The sequence below is a fragment of the Callorhinchus milii genome, unplaced genomic scaffold (assembly GCF_018977255.1).
Source record: "Callorhinchus milii isolate IMCB2004 unplaced genomic scaffold, IMCB_Cmil_1.0 Scaffold3, whole genome shotgun sequence".
Taxonomy (NCBI): domain Eukaryota; kingdom Metazoa; phylum Chordata; class Chondrichthyes; order Chimaeriformes; family Callorhinchidae; genus Callorhinchus; species Callorhinchus milii.
In genome coordinates, this window is record NW_024704744.1 from 54453030 (window position 1) to 54470236 (window position 17207).

General features: G+C 40.6%; 1 protein-coding gene across 2 annotated transcripts; it reads left to right on the forward strand.

Moving 5' to 3' along the window:
* Positions 1 to 336: 336 nt before the first annotated feature.
* On the forward strand, positions 337 to 16974 carry LOC103178935 (fibulin-7). Of its 2 annotated transcripts, XM_042333276.1 has the most exons (8): positions 337 to 662; positions 4120 to 4279; positions 6314 to 6487; positions 10280 to 10405; positions 12600 to 12734; positions 13412 to 13549; positions 14520 to 14658; positions 15612 to 16974. In XM_042333276.1, the coding sequence occupies exons 1-8, from the start codon at positions 480 to 482 to the stop codon at positions 15982 to 15984; spliced, it is 1428 nt and encodes a 475-aa protein (XP_042189210.1). In that variant the 5' UTR covers positions 337 to 479; the 3' UTR covers positions 15985 to 16974. The 2 variants fall into 2 exon arrangements, with proteins under 2 accessions (XP_042189210.1, XP_042189211.1); XM_042333277.1 differs by lacking the exon at positions 10280 to 10405.
* Positions 16975 to 17207: the final 233 nt, after the last annotated feature.

The following is a 17207-nucleotide window of genomic DNA, read 5'->3' on the forward strand; positions in this document are numbered from 1 at the left end:
AAATTTGTCCCCAGATTCCTCAGGCAATGGGTCATTCTGTGTGGAAACCTGAGTTGCTCGTTTGCTGGACTTGTGTTACAGAGTCCTGCATCTCTGGAGCACATTGTAACTGTTCTGGTGAGACGTTTTTTTTTGTAAACTACCAATGAGAAGAATAACTCCGAAATTGGAATAACTTTTTCAAGTCAGTGAGCTTTACACCTCCTTGAGGGGCGGGAGGTTCAGTGTAACAGGAGTGTGAGGCCACACCAATCATCACCCTGAGCTCCCAGTCCAGCACACATCCCCCCCCCCTCCTCCTCCCACCCCTCCACCCCTCCCACCCCATCTTATTACAGCAACAAAACAAACCTGAGAGCGGATTCCTTGCATCCAGGACCAGCACATTGCAACCTCACTGCATCATTCCCATTTTCCCGGATAGCCGTCCATCCAGAGAGCGCAACGAAGTGTGTGTTGGCGAATGCACCTGTCAGTGGATGCCAAGGTCAGCCCGTGTCACAACAACAACAACAACAACAACAACAACAACAACAACAACAGGTCCTAAGGAATCTTTCTCAAAGCAAAACAAAGCAGCTGTGAGCATGGTTTCTGGGATCCAGGGCAGCCTGTGCGTGTGTGTGGCGGTGCTCTGTCTTTACCCATCGCAGGCTGATCAGGCAAGTCACACATCTCTTTCTTTTGGTGCTGTGTTCATGGGGGAGGGGAGGGGGGGGGGGGGAGGGGGGAAACATCATCAGCGACAAAAGGAGAATGATATTTTTTTTAAAAAAAAGGGTCTTCCGATAGGATAGGCTTTCCCTCGACCAGAGAGGCGCCGCACCGCACCGCACCGCACCGCACCGCACCCGCTGTGTCAGGGCTCTGCAGGTTTGAGGGAACAATCTCATCGGTAACCGGTCTCTCCGGTGGATTTGAATCTGGGTGTTGTGTAATGTGCGGTGGCAGATCACTCCGAGTCAGAACACATTTCCCCGCGTGCGTTAAGTGGACTTTAAACGTGTAATTCGGGTGCTGGCTATTTGGGTGCTTTGCCCCCAGTTATCTCAGCGGTTGCAATGTCATTACATTGCAATCTCATTACATTGCAATGTCATATTACATTGCAATGTCATATTACATTGCAATGTCATATTACATTGCAACCTCACACCGCATTCCCGTTCAGGGCTGTTACAGTGGTCACTCCGGAGCGCGGCGGCTTTTGTTGGCTGTGAGCATCCGATTGACAGGAATGCATGAGAGCCACAGAGAGGGTTTGTTCATAATGTGTATTAATTGTGTGCAATTTTCGACTGATACCGGACATAAGGCCGTAAGTCTACTTTATTAATGTATTCATGTACAGGTTTCAGTGCCACTTTTAGCACTGATGCTCCACTTAGTACTGTAGATGCAATACTGAGGTGCAAGTCTTGGCCTTTCACTGTCGTGTCCCATATCAGCAGTATTTAGGCTGTTGTCAGTCTGTTACATTTTCACCAGTTCCACGTTTTGTGCATTCTGATATCTTGCAATATTCAACTGTAAACACAGGGTTGTCACTAGTGTAATGACAGTTATTCCATCACTTTCAAATTACCTTAAACAAAAGCTGAAATTTCCATACGACAGCAAACTTTTTAAATCGGTTGCAATTTCAACAGTAGTGTTTACAAAAAAAAAAGATTTAATAGACATTCTTTCCGAATTATTTAGAATGAAGGGGATGTTGAATGGGAAGTTGAATGCTGAATGAATTGCTTTATGGTTTGTCAATCCGTTCTGAGATTACACGATCAGCAATTTAAACTAAAACTGCTTTATGTTATGTGCACGTTCACACCTGATAAATAAATCCTGGGCACAATAATAATAATAATCCTTGCATTTGATATAGCGCTTTTCACGTCGGGAGGACGTCCCAAAGCGCTTCACAGAATAGACTGTAAAGTGAATTGACTGTATATTTGTGGGCGAACGCGGCAGCCAATTGCACACAGCAATGTCCCACAAACAGTCAGGGATTGAAAATGACCAATTTATTATTGTTTTTGTTTTGGAGGGATTATTATTAGGCTCTGTGTGGAGTAAGGAAACTTGCCCAAGGTTTCGCCCTCTGCCTGGAATTGAACTCAGGTCTCTCGCTTGCAAAGCGAGTGCTCTAACCACTGAGCTACAGGATTCCTACAAGTCGTCTTGCTTTGCTGTCAATGCTTTTGAACAGCTCCAGGCAATCTTCACACTGCTGTGGGCTGGCTGCTGGCACACTTATTGCATTAACGTGCCTGAACAGACTGGAGTGCAGTTTTGATTGAGAAAAGAAACCCATCGTGGGTTATAATGCGCCAAATAAAAAGACTCATTGTGTCTCTTTCCTTCGGTGATTCCATCTGAGAGGCAAGCAAAGCAATTCATTGGAAATCCCCACTCAGTTGCCCTATCTGTCACTGTTAAAGTGGATCTTTACACACAAACACACACACACACATCCAAATTAAGTAGAAATACATTTTCAAATTGTATGGAAATGAAAGCGATAATATGATTCTTGATAATAATAGCCCTGGCATCAGATTACGCCTTTCTTGTAAAGAGCACTGATGTTTTAACAAACAAACCTTTGGACATATGTTTTCAGAAATGTGCAATAAAATCTTGCTTAAATAGTAAACCAGCTCCAAGTATGCAGGATTTCTTTTGTTCTTCACTCTTTTAAGTCTATTGAAGTCGGGTTTGTTTCCTTTATAAAATAAAACTCTTCCATTTCATTAATTGTTCCATCTGTCTGTTCCTTTTAGTGCTTCCAAGCTGTGTTCCTTCAATGCTTCTTTCTGGTGAGGGATTATTTTAGTTTTCTCTGAATATTTTTTGCAAGATTTTCCTGGGAAACATTCATGGGTTGAATGGCCAGTTCTATTTGCTGGTCAGGACGAAATTGTTTTGCTTTTTTATAGTGTTGTTAGATCTTTAACATCCACCTGAGGACAAGCAGGTGAGAACCCTAGTATTGCACCAGACTGTCAGCTTAGATATTGAAATCAATTTCTGACATGAGGCTTGAGCCTTCAATTTTCTGATCCAGGGCAAGAGTGCTACCAAATGAATCAAGTTGGCATGTGATTAATACAGTAATCTGAGAAAAGACTTACAGATAGAGGTGTGAGATGTGAAATGGACACTGATGCTGCACAATACTGGGTCTTTATTGATCCTGGAGTTCAGTCATAGCACAAGAGTAATTCTTAATCTTGCACCCATTGCCAAATTGTTTACAGTCAATGTTTAGAATGGGCAATGAAAGGTTTGCTACAGATAGTAATTGCTGAATAATAGACCCAACAATGTTTAATAATAATATAATAATATAATAATAATAATTTGCATTTGATATAGCGCCTTATCATGCCTTCGAGACGTCTCAAAGCACTTCACAGGATATAAAGTGAAATGACTGTATATTTTGTGGGCGAAACGCGGCAGCTAATTGCGCACAGCAGCGTCCCACAGATGTCACTCCCATATCATCAGTCCTGCACAATTGAGAAATACAGAAAGTAATTGATGTAATGTGAATTTAATTCATCTCAGAATCACAAGATCTAATCTTTTACTGTGTTGTGATGGAATGCTGCTAGTATTACTTGCCACGTCCCTTCCCCATAGCCCCACAGGTAACCTTTATATCCAGATACCCTTACCTCCAGAACCCTGAGCCATAGCCCACATCCTGTCTGCTGCTTGATCTTCCTGCTGGTGGAGTAGTCCATTGAAAAATAGAATAGTACACAAATCCGTACCCAAATATTCATATGCATAAATACACATAATAATCCTTGCATTTGATATAGCGCCTTATCACGTCGTCTCAAAGCGCTTCATAGAATATACTGGAAAGTGGATTGACTGTGTACTTTATGGGCAAAATGCGGCAGCTAATTGCACACAGCAGTGTCCCACAAACAGACAAATCACATAGATACACCAGCACATGTATAAACGATCCGAGATACTATCCTGCCTTAAGGGAGCTATATAAATGAAAGTTATTGTTGTTTTATGCACACAATATGCAAACACTGTGAGGAACAAAGGCAGAATGAGCCTTATAACTCTGGTTGTATTTCTATTGGATAGAGTTGCCTGGACAGGCAGCAGGTCCTGATCGCCATCCGGCAAATGCAGCAATTTCTAAAAGGACAGGAAAGTCGTTTTACTGATGGAATCCGCATCATGAAAGCCAGGCTCTCTGCCTTACAGAAATCAATTACCAAACCACCTGCAGATCAGGTCACAGGTATGTTACCACTTAATGCAGGAGAAATATTGCTCTTTCTGTAAACTCACCGTGTAATTATCGTTACTAACTCCCTGTATTTGTCAACCTATTTTATCTCCACTGGATGCTCACCAATTGAGAGGGAAGATTGGGGAAGTTGCATTATGATTGGAATGAAAGTCCCCCCTAATATTATATTTGGAATAATCCTAATATCTGATATATTATTATATCATGTTAGGTGTTATTAGGAGTTTGTCTCAAAATGCTTCACAGGATTTACTGTAAAGTGTAGTGATTGTATTTTGTAGGTGAATGCACCAGCCAATTTTGCACACAGCAAAGTCCCACAAGTAGCCACTAAATGAATAACCAATTTTATTTGGGGGATTGTTGGCCAGAATACTGAGAGAAACTCCCTTCTCATTTCGAATATTGCCATGGGATCTTTAATGTCCACCTCAACAGGCAGATAGGACCTCAGTTTAACATCGCATTTGAAGGACAGTGCCTCTAACAATGCACTGCAATACAGTGTCAGCCCCTATCATTTGAGTTCCAAGTCCCATTGTGGATTTGAAACTATAAAGTGGTTATGACTCTGTATATTCTGGGCAAAACGCAGCAGCCAGTTTGCACTCAGCAGTGTCCCACAAACAGCCATAGAATGAATGATCAATTTGAATGACTAAATTTAAGCTACCGCACTCCTGCTTTTAATACAACCACATCACAGTTCGGAGGAATTTTTTTAACTGTGATGTGGCTGTCCAATTTACGTTTCATTAAATCTGTTTCCTGAAATAGTTGAATGTTTGAAGTGTTGAAAAAATGTAAATTATTTGGCAATGACAACTCTTGATATAAATCCTCTCACCCACGTGTGTGAACTACAGTAAACTCCAGATAACTGGACCCTAGCTTAATTTGTTTTTACCTTTTAAATCACCACGCTGTCAATATCCCGGCTGCTATACTTGTCACTCCACTTAATAATAATAATAATCCTTGCGTTTGATATAGGGCCTTATCATGTCTTTTAGACGTCTCACAGTGATTCACAGAATATACTGTAAAGTTAATTGACTGTATATTTGTGGGCAAAACACAGCAGCCAATTGCGCACAGCAGCGTCCCACAAACAGTCATGGATTGAAGTGACCAATTTATCATTGATTTTTTTTTCTTGAGGAATTATTATCAGGCATGTAAAGAAACTTGCCCAAGGTTTCACCCTGACGGGAATCAAACCCAGGTCTTTTGCTTGCAAAGCGGGTGCTCTAACCACTGAGCTACTTAACACGTAACTAGTCGCATTCTAGAAATTCTTGTAAGCACCTTTACTTACAATGTAAAATTGATTGGATAACTGATATATAAGATAGGGCCACAAATTGTGGAGTCCTGTAGCTTAAGTGGTTAGAGCACTTGCCTCGCAAGCAAGAGGACCTGTGTTTGATTCCCGGGCAGTGCGAAATGTTGGGTAAGTTTCCTTACCCCACATGCTTCTGTTTACTTACCAGTAAGTAGGAACCCGGGTGTTAGTCGATTGGCGGATCACTTTTCCGTGGGTAATAATAAAAAAATTTTGATCACTCAATCCACGACTGTTTGTGGGACACTGCTGTGCGTAATTAGCTGCCGAGTTCGCCCAAAAAATATACGGTCAATTCACTTTACAGTGTATTTTGTGAAGCACTTTGAGACGTCTCAGATGTGATATCAAATGAAAGGATTATTATTACTATGATTATAGTGTGTTGCGTTGCAGAGGCCTCCCGCCCTATCCTGTGACTGGTGTGGGTGCTTGGCAGAGGTTGGGCACACAGCTCAGAGTCGCAGCTGGAGGAGAAGTAGATTTGTGTGTCATCCGCATAAATTGATGTGGAACTCATTTCCCTTCGAGTGTTGAGTTACCAGGAGTTTATTGTATTCTATGAGCATTTTGTCCAGTGTAATATACTATTACTATGTCCAACCACTTCACTATCACCCCTCTCTATATGTCCAGACACTGTGCAGTCATCCTTTTCCATTTGTACTTAATTTCAGCCACATCATGCCCTCCGCTGGAGGCCCCAAAACATGGCAAAATGTTTGGCTCCAAGTACAGCGTGGATCATGAAGTGCATTTTTTCTGTCAACCTGATTTTCAGCTTGTTGGCTCCAATAGTAGATTGTGTCAGAGCAATGGACAGTGGACAGGACAACCAACTGAGTGTAAAGGTAAATCCAGATTACTTTTTATGGAATTATGAAATGGGATGTTAGAACCATGTTTACCAGAACATCAGGAGAAAGATGTAGAGCTGAGAGAAGCCTTAGTGGGCTGGTAGTGAAATGGCTCAGGAACTCACTGTGCTTTATAATGCACAAGACAGATACAGGATGATGAAGGCACATTTAGCACAGACACCAGGAAATATTTATTTACATTGTGTTATTAACAGACTACCAGTATGGGCGGTTGAAGCTAAGCAGAGTGATGTTGTAATGGGAAAAAAGGCAGGTGGGTATCTGGGAAGGGAGAGAGTGCCATTTCATTCCAGACGCAGGGAAATTTCCATGAGTTAGTGGAATCTATACGTGGAACTCTTAGTCTTAAGCGTGGTGAAGAGATTCCACGTATGTCAGATGCCAGGCCGACTATTGAAAAATAGCTGTTATAACTTCAAAAAGAAGTGACACGAATGGCCCTCTTTGCTGTAAATTTCTAAGTAACTGCTTAAGAGAAAAACCTTCACCCAGCCAATAAACTTCATGCATTGCCCATTAGCTGGGACAGCTGCCAAGCAGGTTAAGAGACTGCCTGTGTCAACACCAAGTTGGCTTGAACATTGATACCACAATACTTATTGCCTCTGCAAGCCAGCATAGAACTGTTAGAGCTCATTACTCATTGTGCCGGGTATAGCTGGGACTAGAATCCCGCACCATTGAGCCAGCCATCATTTCACACGGCTAAAGAGTCCCTCTCCCACCCTAACAACAAGATTACATTTGTATAGCCTAATGCCACCAAAGTCACTGCGTTTGTTGTTATTTGTTATTTTACTATCTTAACTAGGATTAACCTCTGTGCAGTTCTTCCTGGTTGGTGACAAAGATGTTCCTGTGAGTGAACTGTGTTACTTGTGTTCCCCTCATCCTGGAAAAAACAACAAATAAGGATGAAACAAGTTGACTAAGTTGGATGAGTGGGATGTTGTTTGTTCTGCTGTGGTCTTGTAGCTCAAGACCTTACCATGACCTCACACTGTAAAACAATATATCAGTGATGAAAAGAGTACAGTGTAGATTCATGAGGAAGATAACAAGGCTGGCAAGTTCAGGACCGACTGGATAGGTTAAACCTTTTTCCGCTAGAAAAGAGTCGTTTAAGGGAGGAACCTAATAGAAGTGTTTAAAATTATAAAAAGGTTAACATCAAATAGGCTAATTCCACTGGTTGTGGTGTCCATAAGCAGGGCTTACAAATATAAGGAAGTGACTAAAAGAGAATTGAGGAGGAACTACTTCACGCAGAGGGTAATGAGATTGTGGAACTCACAGCTTGAAGCAATGGTTGAATCAGATAGTATAGATGTATTCAAGAGGAAACTACACTTTCACATGAGGGGGAGAGGAATAGAAGGGTATGGGAGGGAGTAAAGAATGGGTGAAGACTTGTGTGAAGTATAAACACTGGCACAGACTGGTTGGGCTGGGTGGCCTGTTTCTGTGCTGCACATTCCACGTAATCTTTGTGACCTTCTGAATGCCAGTCAAGTTCTGATCTGCTTAAGCCACCTAACAGGTCCTAGTCGAATGAAAAAGGAGTCAAAACACCTTTAGGGGAAAACATTGGCAACAAAAAAGGCTGATTTAACACTTCAGCTGTGGAATGAACAACATTTCTAACAAATCTACACATGTGTCATGCCTGTCCAATTTCCCATCTAAGAAAAGTTTTCATCTAACACTATCTTGTGAAACCTTAATTAGGTGTCAACATAATGCTTATTTGAGATATGGTTACATTCATAGCAACCTGTGCTTGTTATAGTCTCAGGCTGAAACTTGTCATTATCTAATCAAAGTTAGCTGAACCGGGTTCTTAAATAAAACCAAAAGCATCAGATTCCCTTTCTGGCAACCTGTATGGCTTCCTCTGTTGTTAATAATATTTGGTCATACATTCCAGCGATATAATCTTTCCCATCAAGTAAACTTTACCTGTCGGAGTGTACCTGTGCTCACACGTCTCACTCCCCTACTGCAGCTGCCTGGCTCAGTGGATTGTGGAGGTCAAGGAGGCATGGGTTAATACTCTCAGACATTTAATTAACTCATTTCATGGTCTAACGGTCCAGAAGTATTCAGAGCATGCTAGTGATGGCTACCACACCTAGTTTTGGCTGAGAAATCTCTGGTAGTCTGCCCTAGAGAGTCAGCTGCTGCACTGTAAATAGCTGTGCAATTAGACATTAAGAGACATAATGAATTGTGGAAAGCATGAAGTTGTCAAAGATTAAATTGGTCATTCACTTTAAGGTTGTTTGTGGGATGTTCTGCGTGCAAATTAGTTGCCCCATTCACCTAGAAATACACAGCCACTGCACTTCACAGTAATTGCCTATGAAAAGCTTGAAGACGTTTCAATATAATAGGCATTATATTAAATGCATAGATCATTTAAATTATTTATATTTTAATTCTGAAATTCCTCAGGCTGCTTCTCTGAAGATGTTTGCTATCACAGACTGAATGGTCCTGACAATGCCTGATGTCAATTTTGCTACACTAAGTGGCATGAGGAATTACCTGGCCTAGGGGAATGAAATTTCTCTGATTGTAATGAATGTGCATAAAGCTTATTTGAGGTTGGGTGTGGTGGAACTTTATGCTTCCATCCGAAATCCTACGTGGCAAATTCATTGCTGTTAAAAGTCAACTTTAGAGTAACAGCCAATGAGGAGGCACTTCCAATGAAGCATTTTAGATAAGTTTAAAGCACCCGAATAAACTGGAATCCTTGTATTTGATATCATGTCAGGAGGAGATTTCAAAACATGGTAAAGGATTTATTGTAAATTGTAAGCCCTGTATTTTATAGGCAAACACAGGAGCCAATTTGCATACAGCAATATTTCACAAAGAGCTATGACCAATTATTGGCTTGGACACTGGGAGGAACTCCCTTCTCTTTTGAGCAGTTCCATGGAATCTTTAATATCCACCTGAACAGGCAGACAGGACCTCAATTTAACATCTTATTTGAAGGATGGGATCTCCAACAATGCACCCCCAACACTGCATGCGCATCTCAGCTGAGGTTACAAAGTTAAAGTCCCAATGTGGGTTTGAATTTACTCAGAGGTGACAGTGCTACTGAGCCAATTTAAAGACTAAACCATGTGGAATTTTGATGTGGAACGAAGGAATGTCATATGTTTTTTTCCAAATTCCTTCATGTTGCTTGGGTTAGTCCTGGAGTAGAGCAAGACCTTTCTCTTGAGGGAGGACTTACCATGTAACTCAATACAGGTCAGCACAATATGCAAACTATGTAAAGTTGAAATGATACATTGTATGCGACAAGAAACGGACAACGTACTTACTTCCCCAGTAAGTAATGTTCTAGACTAGACACATCTTTCTGGACTGAACGAAGAGTGATAGACAAACCTGGAATGTAGATTTTCAATGACCACCAGTTGCTCAGATGTCTCTCCAGATAGTGAGTGCACATTCCATTCCAAAACAAGGGAAATCCCATAAGTAGGTGGGATGCATGGAATTTTGCTTGGTTTGGATACTCTTAAGAATGGTGATGGTTTTCCACACGTATCAGAAACATGGCTGACCNAAAAAATCCAATTTTCTTATATTGTATTTTCTGTCTGAATCGTATTGTGAATCGTATTAGAGATAGAGTAGCACTTCAAGCATTATTTGGAGGACCACAATGGCTTTCTCTAGCCATGTGCCTGGCCTATGTTTCACTGTCTATTTCTTAGATGCATTGTTCTTCTTTAGAAATTAGCAAATGTGCGAGCAACCCCTGCCAGAACGGAGGGACCTGTGTGGACACCGGAAACCAGTACAGATGTTCTTGTCCAATTGACTGGATGGGGAACAGCTGCCAGCACCCGGTGCAGACAGGTTTGTAATGTCTGGAAAAGAAATGGGGGAATTATTTCTTGGATTCCGAGAGTGAATGCAAGTAGCTCGTTCCAGCAATAGCTACGGGTCAAATGCCTGAGCCAGACTCCATAAGGAAAATGATCAACATTTCAGAGCATCCAGATTTTGACCTTTTTTTTAAACACAGCCTTATTTTTGAAGCCATTTTTCTATGTTATTTTAAGAACTGCAGGAAATTAACTTTAAAATTGAGGTCAGCACTTTAATAATTACCATTGGGATGCAAAGTGATTTTATAATTTCAACATGATCAACATGAGAAAGAGTGCTTAAAGGAATTTTGTAGAAACATATTTTTCAAATACAATTTTTTTACTGAATAAAGAATATTATTTAAAAATACTGTTTCTTCACAAATCAAATTTTACAAATTCACTTTGCCTATTTTGTATTTTCAGTCAGTGTTCAGTCCATCTCAGTGGCAATTTTTAAAGTGCTGTCCTCAACCTTGAAGTTAATTTTCTGCAGTTCTTAAAAGAACAGAGAAAATTGGTTCAAATTAAGGCTGTGCTAAAGAATTGGTCAAAATCTGGATGCTGTGAAATGTTACATACATAGAGTAGATCTAGCCTGGCTGATTGCTGGAAATACCAATCTTTATACATTATGTCCCATTGTAAAGACTTTGTGAAAAGGGTTCTTTTAATGATCGCTGAAGGTTAGATCTCATCGTTTGACAGAGTAGAGGGAGCTTTGCTTTGTAGCTCTACCTGGTTTTAGCATGTTATGTTGATACTGAATGCCTGAAATAGCAATGCATTACATTCCCCCAATACTCACATTCCTCACTTGTAATGAGCCCCAAAAAAGGTTTGAAGCAGAAAAAGCTAAAACCACTATTCAGAGCAGGAAATGTTCCTCTGCTGCATTGACCCATTTGATCTTCACTTATATCATGATGATCAATCAGTCATATTAGGAAACTGGGTCATCTGAAATCAGATGGCTGACTACTGTCATGGGTGAAGAGTAACAATATCCCACTCTTACATTAGATTTCCAACCATTCACTGATGGTTGCTGGGATATCGAGGTTTAGTAAACATTTCAATATTCTTCAATCATTTCAATACAAGATGGTTGAAACTCTTCATGAAAATACAGTAGAGGTTTATACTCCATTGTTCCTCAGCTTGGAGTTGCTGTTGCTGCTTTATTTTCAAAGATTTACAAAGAATGGACAGCATGGAAACCTCTAAGCTTCCTCCTGAATGCATTTATACTATCTGGTTCAAACACCACTTCCGGCAGCAAGTTCCACAATCGCATTAAGTAGTTCCTTCTAAATGTTATTTAAGATCCCCTAGACGCATTTTATACATCCCCTAAACGCTGTCTTATGAATGTTATAGTGGTCATGCTGATATCAGTCCTGGGAAGAAAATGCTTGTTTGGTCAGCTGGGTGCCTGACGCATGCAAACAACAACAACAACTTGCACTTATATAGTGCCCTCCACGTTTAAGAGTATGACCCATAGAAACCAGAGAACCATAAACATTTACAGCATGGAAGGCCATTCATCTCTGTGTCAGCTCCCTCAAGAGCAACCATTTTAGATCCTTTCCCCATACTCCTGCAGCTGACTTTTTAAGGTATTTATCTATTTCCCTCTTGAAAGCTAATATAGATTCTACCTCACCATCACTCCCAGCAGGGTATTCCATATCCTAACTACTCTGTGCCTGAAAATAATTCCCCTAAACTTCCCAGTTGCTTGCTAACTATCTTAAATTGATGCTTTCTAGTTCCTGACTCACCGATCAAACCAGACGTCCAAATTCAGGCTCAACATTAAAGATAGATTTCTGCAGTTCATAATATCATAGCAAATAAATTGATAAATAGATGTAACCTATTCCAGGGCCCTGGCCTCAACCATCCTTGCTAGTAACCTTTTCCAGTTATGATTCATCATCTGATGCCTTCCCTAAAATTGCCCTTTGCAACTTTAAACCTGTGTCTTATTCCATTGTCTTGGTGCATCCCAATAAACCAGACCTTAGGTTGCTGCCTGCCATAGCCAGTGAGCAGAACGTATTAAACTGTTGGAGTCACTGGATTCCGTACTCCCCACAGAGCTAGGAAAAGAGAGATAGCAATAGAAAACAGTACAAATTATTTTCTGCTACTTTTCTCTGTTTTTCCTCTAGCTGCAGATTGGAGCACACTGAGCGACTCATCCTTTAGCCGGAAAGCCCGCTGTGCCAAGATTGAGAGGACCCAGCATTGCAGTTGTGACGCGGGCTTCCACATGAGTGGGAGCAGCGAGAACAGCATGTGTAAAGGTAGGCCACCACAATGAAAACAAATATGTTCCTGACAGGCAACCACCACCACCAAATTACATTTGCAGAAGGTCTTTCACGTCAGGAGGATGTTCCAAGGCGATCAGAGCAACTTGAGAAAAGATGAAGGTGCGAGCCTTGCTTTCTGCCACAGGTGTTTATCTTTTATTGGAATAAACAGCACTGAGACCTTTAACCCTACAGGACAGCACAATCTCATCACTTCAATTTAAAAAATCACGATCCATGTCTTAAATGCCCTTACACCTAACATTGAATATCTGACTCTGAGAAGTGTAGGAATCTGGAAATACAGAAAAATGGGATTTCTCTGTGGGCTGTAACTTTTACCTTATTAATACGTTCTGTACAGAACCTGACCTACCTAAAATAATAGTGTAAAATTACAGCTGGAAACTAGGTATATTCCCTAGGCATTGCCACCTTAATACTGACAGCACAAATCCTAGGTCAATGAGGAATGGCTTAGTCTGATGTCAACAAAGCAAAGTAATTCAATTGTTTCTGCTTGACTAGATAAATGTTGGACTCTCTGAAATCGTAACTGAGTAAATAACTTGACAAATGTTGGACTCTCTGAAATCATAACTGAGTAAATCTAGACCCAGGTGGAGTTTCTACCCCTGCTAAGGAATTGCTTTATTTTCTCTGTGCAGATGTGAATGAGTGTGAGGTTTACCAGTTGGACGGGGTTCCAAGCCTCTGTGTACACACCTGTATCAACATCCCCGGCTCCTACCGCTGCAGCTGTCCTCCTGCCTACAAGCTCCTGAGTGATGGCCGGAGCTGTGAGGGTGAGTCACAGGTTGAGCAAACCTCCAGTTAGCTGGAAGCCACGAGTAAATCTGATCAAGGATTCCAGTTGCATTTAAACAATATAGAACCACAGAAGGTAACATGAATCAGGCTGTTTGGTTCATTAAGTTTGTGCCTCGGTTTTGTCCACATGAGCCACTTGATCCAGACCCACTCTCCTGAGACACAACATTGTGCAGAATTTGGAAAACTCTTAAGTTTAGTCTTGTGCTTAAAGTGAAATATCCTCTTAATGTGAAAGGCACTATACAAATTGTATTGTATAGTTTAGAAAACAGTTTTCCACACTTTTCAGCAAAAAAAATCTAAAATTATGTTTGTTCTTAAATAAGATAAATTTCAGGGCTTTGTACAATACAAAATTATATTTGTATAGCACCTTTTACATCGAGAGGATGTCCCAAGGTGCCGGAGACCTTAATATTGCTCCTTTTCAAGCACCTATTTAATACCCTTTAAAACAACATATGGGTTCTACCTCGTAAATGGTTTGTGACAGAGAATTCACATTCCAACCAGTCTTTGTGCACAAAATTTTCTTTGACCCCCATTACTTTTTTTTTGCAATTACTGTATCTGAAGGTTGGACACATTTGTTACCGACTCTCCGCCTAGTGGAAACAATGTATTACTAAGTACCCTATCATAACCTTCAGGATTATGAAGACTTTGATCATATCACCTTTTCATTTTTTCAGGAAACAGCCATCATTTCTCAAGAATCCCCTCATAACTGAAGCAACAGATTCCCAATGTGCAAGAATTCAGATATTAACTAGGCTGTAGATGTCTCTCTCCTCACTCTGGCTTTTGGAAATGCTTAATCCCACAGGAGTCGGCGTGTTATGAATGGTGAAAACCTTGGTATAAAATGAAGACGCTAAATTGTTCAAGGACAGGAATGGTTACTCTAGACTTTTGAGAATTGTGTTTGGTCTTATTTTACAGATATAGACGAGTGTGCTACATCACAGCACAACTGCACGAGAGGAAACACTTGTATCAATACAGGAGGAGCTTTTCAATGTGTCAATCCTGAGTGTCCAAAGTCACATGGGAATGTCAGCTATGTTAAAACATCACCATTGTAAGTAAAACAATCACTTATAAATTTACAAGTCTGCGTCTGAACTCTCACATATGAGGTATTCAGGAATTTGTGTAAAGTGTTTTGAGACATACACCCCTCGTGAAAATCATGCAAATTATTATTGTAGTCTGAGGCCCAGCATTGAACAATATTTTAGGTGAGAATTCACATGGCCAGTCGAGAAAGTATTGGGTCTCTGGATACCAAACAACCTTTTGAGCATTAGCTACAAAAAATACCAATCCACTAACATAAGCTACATAAACTCCTCTCGCTCTCTGGAAATCATACTTTGCTTTGTTTAACTCCAGGAGAGAAGAGCTAATATTGTCTCATCTATACACACTACATTAACAAATATCTCTGTCAGTGATAGATTGATAACCAATTGTAAATTTACCTGATGACTTCTCTGTGAGACTCTGAATGTCATGAGTACCTGCTCTGTGGGACTAAAATCTGAGTGTCCTTCTCAACAATATAAGAGTAAATTCAAATAGTAACAAAATATAAATAATAATAATAATCCTTGCATTTGATATAGCGTTTTTCACGTCTTCTAGATGTCTCAAAGTGCTTCACAGAATATATTGTAAAGTGAATTAACTGTATATTCATGGGCAAAATGCGGCAGCCAATTGTGCACTGCAATGTCCCACAGATAGTCGTGGATTGAAGTGTCCAATTTATTGTTTTTTCTCTAAACAAAAAGTCTCAGTAGAAAAATATTACATTATTATTAATAAAATCTAAATTATTACTATTCATCTCACACAGCAGTATGACCAAGCATGCAACCGTTTTAATCTTGAATTGATAAAAACAAAAGTGCTAAGAGATTTTATAACTCCTTGAAAGTTCTGCTAATGGCCCAAACTGCATAAATGATCCCAATATGAAGATGTAATTTTTTTTCAAACATTGCTAAAGTACGATTCTTGTTTATTCAGCCAATGTGAACGGAATCCTTGCCCTATGAACAGCAGATCCTGCCATCACGCCCCCAAGACCATCTCTTTCCACTACCTGTCTCTACCCTCAAACCTGAACACTCCAGTCACCCTGTTCCGCATGGCCACAGCCGCTGCCCCAGGAAGGCCTGGACCTGACAGCTTACGGTTTGGGATTGTGGGAGGGAACAGCAGAGGGCAGTTTGTTGTGCAGCGTTCAGACAGACACACTGGAGAGCTCATTCTTGTTCAGCCCTTGAAAGGTCCTTGGGTGACAGAGGTGGATGTGGACATGTCAGAATACCTTGATCGCACTTTCCAGGCCAAGCATGTGTCAAGGATCACACTATTTGTCTCAGCAAATGAATTCTGAGAAAATCCTATGGACTGCCGCTACCCATTGGCACTTATTGTGAGAGAGGATTAATTAAGTAGTGTTTTAGAAGGCATTTCATCAGAGTCCAGGTGCCAAAAGCTGAGCAACGACACTTGCTGTCATGTTAAGACATGTACAAGAACTGACTTTTGAAACTCTGGAGTTGAAAACAATCTCACTGAGACTTATTGGTACTGAGCACTGCCAATGGGATGCATTGCTTGTAGTTACCTGAGGAGCATGTTAAATGTTGTGTTATAAAATCATTCAGCTGCTTGGATAGCTCACCAGTTTCTTACCATCACGTAACTAGGCCCATTGGAATTTGCCCTCCCAAATGTCAGATACTAACTCTACAACATCCCAGAAATCTCCACAAATCAATTGGGACAGACACAAGCAACAACAACTTGCATTTATATAGCGCCCTTCATGCGGGGTAGTGTCCCCTAGCACTTCAGAAGCCTACAAGTGCCTCACCAGAATACAGGTGATGAAGATCCCATTGATGTAATGCACAATGCAACCCCTGAAGGAGACTGACCAGATGCAGAATTCACCACTGCCCTTTGCATGTCTATCAACTTGTGCCTTTCTTTCAAACTTGGGACTGTCTAGTTTGAGTAAATTAATCTACTGTAACAACATACTGAGCATTACAATGCTGTGTTTACTCCACAACCTGCATTGAAGAGCTGACCTCCTGTCATATATAGTGAGAAATATAACTAACTTATTAACAAGCTGTGTTTTTCATCTAGTTGCAAAAATATCTATTACATCACTAAAATGCCTTGACTTCACTTAATGCTATAGCACGCATGTGGTATATGTTTAACGAAAGTAGATTTCTTACAACGAGTAAAAGCTAAATGTTATTAAAGTGATTATAGCTTTGCACAGACAGTCCTAAAAAGGTAACCTACAGAAAGCCTTCAATTGTGTGTGCACCATTTAGTTCTTTTAAATAAAATTATTAACACTGGAGCTTCAGCTGTCTGGCCCTGTTGATTTCCACTGATCCTTTGCAATGCTTCAATTCAAAGTGAGTATCTTTACTGAAAGCTGCACTGTACCACTTATACTAGGTCTACATTGTGGTGATTATAGCAGTGACTCCATTTGGTAAACTGAAGCATGTCACACTGACCTGTGGGAACTCTGCTCCGGAAATAAATCGATTCAGAGCAGAGTATCCGTGGGGTGGTGTGACCCACATC